At 36.9% G+C, this 12711-nt stretch overlaps 1 protein-coding gene and 1 pseudogene across 1 annotated transcript; one reads left to right on the top strand and one right to left on the bottom strand.

Annotated features, from left to right (window-relative positions):
* Window positions 1-242: 242 nt before the first annotated feature.
* Window positions 243-6475, bottom strand: LOC144965432 (uncharacterized). The gene is made up of 3 exons (XM_078900771.1): window positions 6171-6475; window positions 4563-4704; window positions 243-533 (listed from the first exon to the last, which is right to left on the bottom strand). The coding sequence occupies exons 1-3, from the start codon at window positions 6250-6252 to the stop codon at window positions 395-397; spliced, it is 363 nt and encodes a 120-aa protein (XP_078756897.1). The 5' UTR covers window positions 6253-6475; the 3' UTR covers window positions 243-394.
* A 3030-nt stretch (window positions 6476-9505) lies between these two features.
* On the top strand, window positions 9506-12580 carry LOC144963993 (uncharacterized; annotated as a pseudogene).
* The last annotated feature ends 131 nt before the right edge of the window (window positions 12581-12711 follow it).

Consider the following 12711-nt stretch of genomic DNA (forward strand, 5'->3'; position numbering starts at 1 on the left):
GCATTTTGGACCGTAGTTGAGTTGGACTCGTTGTCTCATGCTCTTGGGATCTACTATCTCTCTTTCATATATAAAGCATTTGTTTTCTTTCATTTAAAAGCACAGGACTATAACGTATTGACCTTATTTTGACACAACAAAAACACGTGTTTTTGAATGCTGATGTGGCCCAAAAGATTGACAAATATTGTTAGACTATAACACAAACAATGCAAAATAAAAGGAATGAAGTAAAACAGGTCTTTTGTTTATATTGATTTATTTTTAACTCACATAACCCCTCTCACAATCTTGTTTTATTATAAAAAATATGGAGTTTTCAGTGTTTTTAAAATATTTTATCTGAATGGCCCTATAATTGCAACTAAAATTGGTGTTTTTTTGTGCGTCCCTTTTATGGCCTGGGTCCTAAACAGTTGTAGGTATAGCATTCTTTTTTACCGTTCTGACACCAGCAGGTACCACATTCGTCAGTCTCCCAGTTTTGATGAAAAGGAATGTTGCGGTGGTGGAGGTACATTACGCCATCAATCCTGTAAATTAGTGATGGTGGTGGTGATATTTCTGATAATTATGTTATTATGATGTTTGTGGTGTTAATGATTCGATGACAATGGTCAGGACCATAATAATGAACTGTTTTATTGAAGATTGGGAGACTGGTGATGATAATCTAAATGATGATGATGATGCTGATGATGATGAATGATGATGATGATGATGATGATGATGATGATGATGATGATGATGATGATGATGTTGATGATGATGATGATGATGATGATGATGATGATGACGATGATGATGATGGTGGTGATGATGATGATGATGGGTCAAGTCATTACCAATAATAACATTGAGGATACAGGTTGAGAAATAAAAATATTAATTTCTAATGCCCTGTTTTTTTAAATCACATATAGAGCTAATTACGAGTATTTTCAAAGAATGTGTTTTTGATGCGTTAATGTCAATAAATTCAGACGAAAGTTGTTATAATTTTATAATGCCATGGTGCTCATGTTCGATCAATTGGTGATGACGTCATGTTTTACGTAATAATCTTGAATCATCGCAGTTATAGCTTTCATGAATCTATTTAAAATACATCTGTTAGTTTTCTATGGAGAGGTTTAATCTGATATATGATTTATAATTATTCCAAATGTTGTGCTCTTCTAATTAATCAAGGACAGAGATAAAATTGTCACTGTACGATCTGGCGGATATTACTCTGCCATGCGATTGACTATCGTTCTATCAAAAGGGTAGCAAGACATTGTTATTGTCTGTTTCACGCAATAGAACCCGGAATAAACTCCGGCTCTATGAGCTCTGAAGGACTACTTCTTTCTAACTATCAATTAATTATACATTTTAATTACGCTTTTTAGATTTTCCAGCTCAACCATATTTTTCAAACAAGAAAATACACTATTTACAATTTTAGGGTTACTATTACCCATGCCAGAATTTCGCAATGAAGTCTATCACTAGTGTAAAACAACTCGCATATATCTATAAAGATGCAAGGTACGATATGCAGATGGAACTTGTGGTCGTGTATTGAAATAATATTGCGATCAATTAGCACCAGTTTTTAGAGAAATATTTCAAAACACATTATTTTATGGGAAAATTCCACCACTTTGGAAATGTCCATCACCGTGCCCATTCCTAAATCCTCCTTGCCATCAACATTAATCAATTTCAGACCTATTCTTTTGACATACATCACCATGAAATGTCTGGAGAAAATAGTAAAATGTGTTCTTTTAAATGAAATTAACAAAACATTGTATCCACTCCAACTTGCCTATAAATATTTACAATGAGGTTTATGATGTGTTTGTGACTCAAACTAGACCTAAACATCCCACCTAGACAAAGTATCCGGAAATTATGCCAGAATCCTCTGTGTAGACTTTTCATCAGTCTTTAAGGCTATGAATTCCAATTATCAATTTACAAAATACAAGAGATTGGAATTATTTATTTAATTTTGAAATGGGTTCAAAACTTCCTTAATGAAAGATCTCAAGGAAAAGTCCTCATTGGGTCAAATCTATCAGCGATTGTAAGTCTTCTCAACCATCATGATGATAGGATAAATAAATATTTTTATCAAATTGATTTATTCATTAAATGGTTCTCCGTTAATATGCTTCACTTCACATCACAAAGACTGAAAAACAGAATTTTGACTTTACTCATCAAGAGGATAATAAAAATGAGAAACTGAAAATCGAAATTGAGGAGTAGATGACTTTAAGTACCTTGGAGTGTAGATAGGTTTTATTGATAAACGTGGAGCAGATATTGCATCTCTTGATTGAGGATCTTTTGAAATTAGTAGTAGTAGTAGTAGTAGCGTATGGCTACGCCTCCAGATTATGTTTGTCGATCCATGATGTCAGGTCATCTCCGGCTTCAAAGATCGGTTCATACCCCGCTTCTAATTTTGTTACTGGGCATTGCAGTATTGGCAGATTGGTGAGTCAATGGGTCTCCATCGATAGAGGCTTTCTTTACTGCGGCCATGTTTGGTTCTAAGTCGGTTCGCGGTGACCCAGTGTTTTCTTTTTGCTGTTTTAAAGTCAGGAAGGCGCAGAGTGGGGTTGGTAATGAATTGTCCATTTTTGGCAGGCTTAATTGCCATTCATTGGTCCAGGCAGTGGTGATGTCAAAGTTTTCTATTCCGGATTTGTGGAAGGGTCTTCTGGACTTAAGTCGATATGTTTGTGGGGCGTCTTTTACTATTTTTGCCAGGGGGTATTTATTGCCAATATTGAGTGGGCCTTGTTTAGCTCTTTTTGAAATTAGTCAAAATATGTATAATGTATAATGTATAATTCGCTGATAAGAAGTGTAATTTCCTATGGTATGGTATTGCAATGTGGTATGGTAACTGTGGAGTGGAAGAAAAAAATAAAATCCAACAAATAATAACTATTGCTGGAAAATGGTTGGTTGTAGTTTTTAAGAGCATCTGTTTTCCACCAGAAAAATATCCTCAGAATTAATAGCAAATTCAATTTTTACCCACAATCTCACTCCTACATTAGTTATTTATGTTGTTGCCATCTGGTAGACACTTTGAAGGATTTAAAACTAGAACTAACAGATACAAAAATTCTTTTATACCCACAGTAGTAAGAGTAATAAATGAATAGAAGTAATCTAAATTATATTTTATCAGTTATTAGACATTGTCCGAATATGGTATTTCCCATTTATTTATGAAAGTTTGAATCGATATTGTACATCTCTCTTTCTCTCTCTCTCTCTCTCTCTCTCTCTCTCTCTCTCTCTCTCTCTCTCTCTCTCTCTCCCTCTCTATCTATCTATCTATCTATCTATCTATCTATCCATCTCTCGCAGTCATCAAATGTACGTATTACAGAAACATCTTGCCAGGAGTGAAAATAAATAAATGGTGTGCCGTTGTTTCGTTTGTGTGTTAAATAACTAAAATTAAATGATTTTAATATAATGCACACACACAAAAAAGCCAAAATGCACAACCAAATTTGTACATGTCAAACTCAAACAACTATCAAAAACGCCATTAGAAAACAATTGGCAGTAAAAGTTCATTATAGCAACCGGTTGGTAACCCGCTTCGTAGTTTCTTGTTTAAAATCGCGTCTTAAATCTTAAGGATCGAAGAAAACTGATTTTACAACTCCATATAGCCATTGTGAAATAGACCTAAATCGCCAAGATCTGAACGCCCTACATCAGAAGGATAGAAGTGTCAACAAACTGGTTACTTTTCATAGCAGAAAGCAGTTTAGTTTTCCCTGTAGACGACACGCACACAGACACACAGACTTACTCTTTCTTTTATTAACCCGTTAACTGCTGTACTCTGGGAAAAAAAAAAACACGTATTAAAAATTTGGCCATTAAACGTTCTTCAAATATCGATGACTATGCGAGATCCCATGTCTGAGAATTTTTGCCAAGATGACGGTCATTTAAATCGATCGAATTTTGAAGGACGAGTTTTCTCACCAAATTTTAAATACGTGTTTACAAATTATGTACTGGTTAATGTAGACAAAAACTAAGAGTGATGGATTATACAAGTATGCCAAATGACGAATAGCAAATGGATGTTAAGGTTAAACGTGATACTGGTAAACAAATCCATAAACTCAAGTAAAGGCCAGAAAAGCATTAAGTTTTCAAAGCCTTGAACAGCTATTGAACTACGAGAGTATAATTAAAAAGGCTGCGGAAGAAAAAAGTGATGGCTTGTATATCATTGTTGGTGTGTTTCGGATTAGTTGAAAGTTACAAAGCCGAAACGTTAGTTTTTAACGAGTCACTCACCGTTTATGACATTCGGCACACTAACCAATGAGTAAGAGGTTTTGGGGTCAATTCAACGTTACGTTTACCCAATGATGCACGCATGAAGATTTATATGAACAATGCCTCGTGATAAATAGATATGATCGACAATAGGAGCCCTCAAAATTAAAAAAAAGACCACACCACAAGTCCACACTAATCTTTCCAAATTCTACTCCGGTCAACATACTCATGTTCCTTACTTGCAAGAGTTCATGACGAAGGTACAACTTGAGGTTCCGCATTCGTTTGGGCAGCACATGAAACCATATTCTATTCCACACGTGGAGCAGTCGTCACAATCCGTCGCATTGAGATTTGGGTTGACGTCCACCTCTGGACATGCTGTGGTAGACGGAGAAATTGAGAGACATTGTGTGACTTCACATTAACTCGTACCTTTTAATCGTAGGACGCGTCCAATGTACTACACACCTATTCTAACACGTAGCTAGTTAATATGAAAATCTTTAAGTAACCAAGAAAATAGTTGTGGGTTGTTTGAAATCACTTGCTTCAACAGGTACAAGTTTACATATATATGATTTACGTATCCTTTCATGGTCATTAGAGAATCAATTGTCGAATTCCTTGTTTTAGAAAATGTAAGACTTTGTAAGAGTTTATTGCTATCGTGGTGAAAGAGCTATGTCAAATTTTTGTTGTAGAGGAACTGAACGTGTATAATTTTGCTTTTCTTTATTTTGACATCAAATCAAAACAAAAATGGCAAATAGTTCAAATTATCACCATAAAGCATATTCATAATTATCAATATTACAAACATAAAAACAAATCCCTATAATATTTAGATAATAATTCTAAAAACGACAGTAGAATATTACATAATTCAGAAAAGTGAGTGGAGCAGGCACTTATTATGTTGATAACAACAACAAAAATGAAGTGAGTAGGAAAGTGCCAGAAGACAACTGAGAATAAAAATTCGCGGTGGCGATGGGGGCTCAAACCCGCGACCTTACTGGTATGACAACTCCGCCTGGCGGGGATATCGTGACTCCACAATATGAGCTATCCAGGACTCAATATCTCAATCGTTTCTATGTTACACGTTTGGTGGCCAATTAACTTCCCTGCGTGTGTGTGTGTTGAACCCGTGACCTCAAGAAGTCGGAGAGAGAGAGAGGGGCTCTGGATAGACTAGAATTTGAAGCGACATTTTTGGGGGTCGTGGATAGCTCAAACGGTAGAGTCACGATCTCCCGCGGCCAGGCAATGTTGTACCAATAAGGTCGCGGGTTCGAGCCCTCATTGCCGCCGCGAATTTTTATTTTCTGTTGTCTTCTGCCTTCTTGTTGTTATCAATAGTATATAATACAAGTAGAGATGTATTTTTCAACTATTACAGAACGATCAACCGATATGAAAATATCCTGACCAAACTTGATGGATCCCAAGATTGAGTCAGAGACTCTTGGTAAGGTTACAGATCCATTAAGAACTTCATTTTTTCATTGATAAATTTGATTCTGATATCTTAATATTACCACCAAATACCCAAAACACATTTTAGTATTTTGGCAAGAAAAATTCAAATTTCAATAGATTGAAATGATTCTCAACTTGTTTATAATTTCCAAACTTTAGATCTCATATTTGAAAGCTTTGGAGAGTATTGGTGTAATTTTAGTGTACCGTAACATCACGACACAATTTTTGGGCCAAGATGAAAAAAAAAGTTCTTAAAATTTTATTCATTGAGAAGACAATAACAGTCATTTTAAGATCGGCACCACATTTAATCACAATAATTTACAACGTATATTTAAAAAACAGATTCAACAACTTACTATTAAATAGCTGGATCAAGCCGAGAGACCAGCCAATCTGGATACTGACCAGGAATAAAATCATATTCATTTTGAAGACCATGGCGTGTAGAGTAAGTATAAACACCGCAAGGTAGTTTCGTTATTATCTCTATTATCACAGGATAGGAATCTGATGGTAAAAACTTGGTGTTGCTCTTTTTACTGAGGGAAGAACGCAACGGTAAAAACTATGACACTCGCTGATATTTAAACCGTACCCGCTATTATAAACTGCTGGACTCACTAATTTGGCATTATAACAGCTATCAGATTAGACTCCCTTGTCTGAAAATTGGCAATTAGGGACGCCATACAAATCAAAATGTTTACAGAGAACCCTAATGACTCTAAATTAAGGATCAACCGTAGCGAAGGGGATACACTGATAGTCAGTCAGAATCACGTATATATATATATATATATATATATATATATATATATATATATATATATATATATATATATATATATACATGTATATATATATATATATATATATATATATATATATATATATATATATATATATATATATATATATATTCTTCATCTTCTTTTTCTTCTTCCCCCTTTTCCTTCTCTCGCCCGACATCTTGCAACGATATCCAACACCCATGATTTCAACATTTGATATTTGTAACTATATAGTGTTGTGTCTTGTTGTCCGTCCTATCTTATATGAGTCACGTTCACTACTTTTATTTTTCTCTCCAGCTTAAGATTTACAGCCTTGGAGATAAACCTGAATCACTGCAAAGAAGATCAATTTTTGAAAGTTTGAGCCAACGTGTACAGATGTATGATCTCAATTTAACATTGTTTGTATTAAGCGGCGGTTTGAGAGTATTTCCAATGCAAAAAAGGGCCCATTACAATTTGGGTAATGGAACCTGTAAATAAATCTACCTCGGTTTGAGAATGATTATTATTATTATTATTATTATTATTATTATTATTATTATTATTATTATTATTATTATTATTATTATTATTATTATTATTATTATTATTATTATTATTTGTTAGTCTATGGGCATACAATGCCGCCCTTTTATTCGTTGACATATTTTAGCCCGTATTCTATTATGTGATCACTGTCCTTTCCTCATTGGTGGCTTCTGTTTCACCACTAATGATTGACAAGTCTAGAGGATTATTCTATTTATTGTTGCTGCAATTCCTTTGGTGCTGGTTCAACTTTTTAAAATGTGTTTTTGTTGTGAATAACAGACAACGCACCAAAAGACCAGAAATGACATCGTTTTATATTACGTCTCTTTTGGTGTGCTCTTTTGATTTATCTCCTCTTGATATAAATCTCTTATCTCGTCGCAATTTGGCTTATCAAACATTAGTTTAAAATTAACTATTCCTATCACGTTTAACCAGTTAATTGCCGTACTCGCACAAGAACAAAAGAAACACTCGTAATTCAAAACTTGGCCAAAAAAAACTAGTTTTTCAAATATCGATCGTTTTAAATGGCATTAACTTTGGTAAAATCTCTCAAACCTGGGATCTCGCAAACTGCTAGGTTTGAGGATTTTTTTTTGCCAAGATGAGGGTCGTTTAAATTGATCAATATTTGAAGAACGAGTTTTCTGGCCAAATTTTAAAATATGTGTTTTCCAGTACCGATTACGACATCCTTTGTACAAAGAGACGTACAGGATGTAATTATTGTTGGTTTTTGTTTCTTTTTTTGTTGGGTTTTTTTTTTTTTTTTTGGTTAACATTTTTATAATTGAGAGGTAATGGCGTTTTGATCTTTGTTGTTTGCAGCGACTGGATAGGATGTCATGGGATTGTTGCAATATAATTTTCATGCATAATTATAGTCATTATTTACATCACGTTACCGGATGAAAATGGCGTTTTTATAGTGCATCCTCGTAATCTCTCTTTCACAGCTGCTTAATAAGGGCCTTTGACCTTCTCTTGTAGGGGATTTTTTTAGTCCAGTCAAACTTGCTGTAATCATGACTTAGACCATGAACACATTACAACATTTTATATTTTTGTCTTTGAGTTATCTATGTATGTGCCTGAATAATATAATACAAGTCTAGAACTGTATCAGTGTCGGTATTTTGTTAAAGATGTTCAAATTAATAGTCACTCTGTGTAAATAAGTTAAGAGGAAATACTCGTTTAACCTGATTTTGTCATCTCAATCGTTTAGACCCTGGGAACAAAGAAACATGTAATATTTTGTATAACTAATTAATAGAGGTGTTTAAATGAGTCAATGAAATGGAGATTAAGATAAAGGTGGTAAATACGACTCATGAATGAACAACACAAAATAAACGACGTTTCGGCCCTGGATCTTTCTCAAGAAAACACAAAATACATATATATTTATATTAGATCTTCATAATAGTATAGGCGAAAATTTGTAAATGTGTGTGTGTGTGTGTGTGTGTGTGTGTGTGTTTGTGTGCAGTGGAAGAGAGAGAGAGAGAGAGAGAGAGAGAGAGAGAGAGAGAGAGAGAATGAGATGACGTTATGCTTTCAAAAAAAAAAATATATATATATGTGTACATATATATATATATATATATATATATATATATATATATATATATATATATATATCAAGAATAAGGAAGGGGGATGAGGGGAGGGACGGGGTTATTGAAGAATACTAGACAGCAATAGTGTTATTAGTGGTCCGCTACCTCCGCTGTTAAGATATGTTTTTTTTTTTAAAAAGGTTGTATAAACGACAATTGAACAGAAGAGAAATAATTGTGTTGTCAAGTGAAAAAGCCGACAGAAAGGGTGGATATTGATATTTGATTGTTGTTTCGCGTAGATTAAATCACAAGCTATTTCGGCAGAACTTTATTTTTATTAAATTATATGATTATGGCAGCAGTACATGTAAATCAAGTGATTCGGTCGTTTTCTGGTGAGGGTGACATCGTTGCCTAAATAAAGAAGGTGAAACTGGTAGCAAAGTTGAAAGGCATAACACATGCTGAAAATCTCTTACCCTTGTATCTGGATGGAGATGCATTGGCGTTGTATTTGCAGTTGGATGAGGTGCAGCAGTCGAATGCGGGAGAAATTGAACAGCATTTGATCGAGGCGTTTGCCGATGGGCCGTTTGTGGCGCATAAAAAGATGATGGAAAAGAGATTGATGAGTGAACAAGTTGATGTGTTTTGAACGGAGTTAAGGAGGCTTGGTGGTTTGGCTGGATTTAATGGCGAAGGGTTGGACAGATTGGTGAAGTTGTGTTTTGTTAACTGTTTTCCTGATGCAATATCGTGTGAGCTTCAGCAAGTTGAAAATGTATTTCAGATTCAATGGCGGACCTGCTTAATAAAGCTCGAATTCTTACTGGCCAACAAATGGTGTGTTGCAGCGGCAGTGAGAACCACTACCCGCACAAGAAGCTTAGGTGAGCAGACAAAATTGTTTAGTGGTTGTTTCCGTTGCTGTGGGCCACACATGAAAAAGAACTGTGACCAAAATGTGACAGAAGTACGGTGCTATAGGTGCAACAAAAAGGGCATTTGGCGAATCGTTGCGCAAGTCTCACCACACAATGGGTGCAGGGAAACGAAGCGGTGGTCACTGGTGCGCCAGCAGTTACCCCAGTTACACAGGGGCGCACTCTCTCCCAGTAATAATAATTCATGCAGACAAATGGAAAGTAGTAAAGGCATTGGTAGATACAGGGTGCACGACGACGGTGGTTAGTTCTAAGTTGGTTGGAGTTGGACCATGTAACGAAAGAGACTATATATTTCTGTTTGACGGGTCGCGGGTAGCGTTCCATGTTGAACAAGATGTGAAAGCGATTGTAGCAGATTCTATATTTGGTGACGTGAAGGTTATCATTGTAATGGATGTTATTAATGAGTTGGGGGTGTGACAATTAGAAGTGGAAAGATTGAATTCTGTAACAGCTGCAGTGCAGTTCTTGTGAGCAAAAAGGCCGTGAGTGAAAATGTATCAAATGACAATAACATTGATGAATGCGGAGACAGGGTTTTGAAAGCCAGCGAGTGTGTTGCTAGAGAAGAGGAAAAAGTTGACGATGGGAAATTGATGGATGAGGTGATTGAAGACAGTGATTTCACAGCAGTATTTGATGGAAGGCACTGGGCGGTACAATGGACATGGAAAACGGAGCCACCCGTATTAGAAAATACGGTTGAATGTTATGATCGGAATTTAAAACGTGCAGTTAAGGATGGCTTTGAAAAGGAAGTGGATAGATGGATAGAGGAAGGTATTCTGATGCCATGGCATAAAACAGTTAAATCGGGAATGATTCCTTTAATGGCTGTTGTCCAACCGACGAAGAACAAGGTCAGGCCAGTCTTGGATTTCAGGGAGTTGAATAAGCATGTCAACTGTCACACGGGTGATGATTTTACGGATATGTGTAGCGAGACGTTGCGAGAGTGGAGACAGAGCAGAGCTTAGACGATTGTAGACCTCAAGTCAGCATATCTCCAGATAATATTTGCGGAAGATCTTTGGGCTACCAATTAGTAAACTACATGGGTACAACTTACTGCCTCACACGGTTGGGGTTCGGCTTGAGTTCCGTACCACGGATAATGTCAAAAATTCTAGGGACAATATTAGGGATTACTGGTGAAGTGAAACGTGCAACAATATCATATACGAAAATAGAATGTCTACAAATGCGATGATTACTCACTTGAAAGAATGGGGCTAGTAACCAAACGGCCAGAATCATTGACTGGTGGGGCTGCACTAGGATTGCGCATATCGATAAGCGGAGATAGGAGGTTAATGTTTTCACGGTTGAACGAAGTGCCGGAGAGTGTACCTGATAGTATTGACAAAAGAGAGCTGTTCTCAATATGTGGAAAACAATCGGCCATTATCCAATTGCTGGGTGGCTTCGTGTGGCATGCAGCTATGTCAAGAGAGTACCTGGGGGAATTAAATGGAGCGATGGAGTCAACAAAAAGGCAATCGAGATGCTACAGGATGTGTTGCGAAGAACGATGATCCCGTGAGAGGAATATGGCGAGTTTTGAGGTCAGAGACTGGAATTGTTTGGTGTGATGCAAGTAATATTGCCTTGGGTTGTTTATTAGAAATTGGAGACTAAGTGGTAGAGGACGCAGCGTGGTTGTGAAAAACAGACGATCAAACACATTAGCTTAGCTGAATTGGAGGCATTAATGAAGGGAGTAGATCTGGCACTGAATTGGGGAGTGACACGTGGCACAATAATGACAGACTCAGCAACTGTGAAAGGATGGGTGCAGACTGTGTTGACGGGTGAGAAAAGAGTGAAGACGAAGGGAGCGGCTGGGTTACTCGTCAAAAGACGTTTAGGGATTTTAAAGAGTTTAATAGAGGAATTTGACCTTCATGTGTGTATACTGCTTGTGCCGTCGAAAAAGATTAAGGCAGATGAATTAACAAGAGTGAAGAAAGAATGGATTGAGTTAGAAAAGAATGGAAACGGAGAAGGACCATTTGTATGGGCTTCTGTTGATCCTGACCTGAAGGCCCTGCATGAGGTTCATCACATGGGTGTTGACCGAACGTTGTTCCTTGCTAGAAAGGTCTTCCCAGAAGTTCGAAGAGCTGATGTTTGTAAAGTGATAAGAGCATGTGAACGATGTCAATCAATCGATCCTGCCCCTATCGTTTACGACAGAGGAAACCTCAGCGTTTTTGATAATTGGGAAAGGTTGGCGATTGATGTGACTCATTACCGCCAAATTCCGTTCTTATCCATCGATGATTGCGGCCAGGGAAGATTTTCCATCTTGAGGAAACTGACACATGAAACGGCGGAATTTGTAACTGCAACATTAAATCAGTTGTTTCTTGAGAGGGGGGGGGGGATGGCTGTGAAAGAAATTCTAATGGACAATGGGACTGTATTTCCGTCAGATTGTAAGTACCGGTTACTCGAACGATGGAATGTGAAGGCAAGATTCAGGGCTGCCTACCGACCAAGTGGCAATGGGATTGTAGTAAGACATCATCGAACAATTAAGACGTTGGCAGAAAGGGCAAACATTTCACCCATGGAGGCTGTTGATTGGTATACTTCTACACCCAGGCACGGCATAGATAGGGAGACTGTGCCGTTTCATGCGATCTATAAGTACGAGTGGAGAGATAATCAGACCACCGAGAATGAAGCTCCTAGTAATGACAGTGAAAGACTTAGTGGAAGATTCAAGGGTGGTGAGAGAGTTTGGGTGAAACCGCCTCATGCCAGAGGTACATCAAAGTGGGAAAAAGGTAATGTGACTGCAGTGAATTCGATTAACAATGTTGATTTTGATGGTATACCACGACACGTGTTGGATATATGGAGTGTCATTGAAGCAGAAAGCGAAGACAATATGGAGAACATCACCAGGCCACAATAGGCGTTTGATATTCAGAGATTGGAGGAAAGTGACGGTGAGGAAAGAGAAGGTGAAATTCAGAGATTGGAGGAAGAAGGCTTTGAGAAAAATATAGAGAGCATAATATGTTTCGAACGACGTGGAGTCGATGA

Source organism: Berghia stephanieae, chromosome 2 (assembly GCF_034508935.2).
Source record: "Berghia stephanieae isolate SIO BIC M18660-M18661 chromosome 2, UCSD_Bste_1.3, whole genome shotgun sequence".
In the NCBI taxonomy this organism is placed as follows: domain Eukaryota; kingdom Metazoa; phylum Mollusca; class Gastropoda; order Nudibranchia; family Aeolidiidae; genus Berghia; species Berghia stephanieae.

Coding starts and splice junctions, on each gene's coding strand:
- LOC144965432 (XM_078900771.1), bottom strand. CDS start 6,252: ATGGTCTTCAAAATGAATATGATTTTATTCCTGGTCAGTATCCAGATT. Junction 4,705..6,170: donor CTTGATCCAGCTATTTAATA/GTAAGTTGTTGA, acceptor CGTCTACCACAG/CATGTCCAGAGGTGGACGTC. Junction 534..4,562: donor TTCGTCATGAACTCTTGCAA/GTAAGGAACATG, acceptor ACTAATTTACAG/GATTGATGGCGTAATGTACC.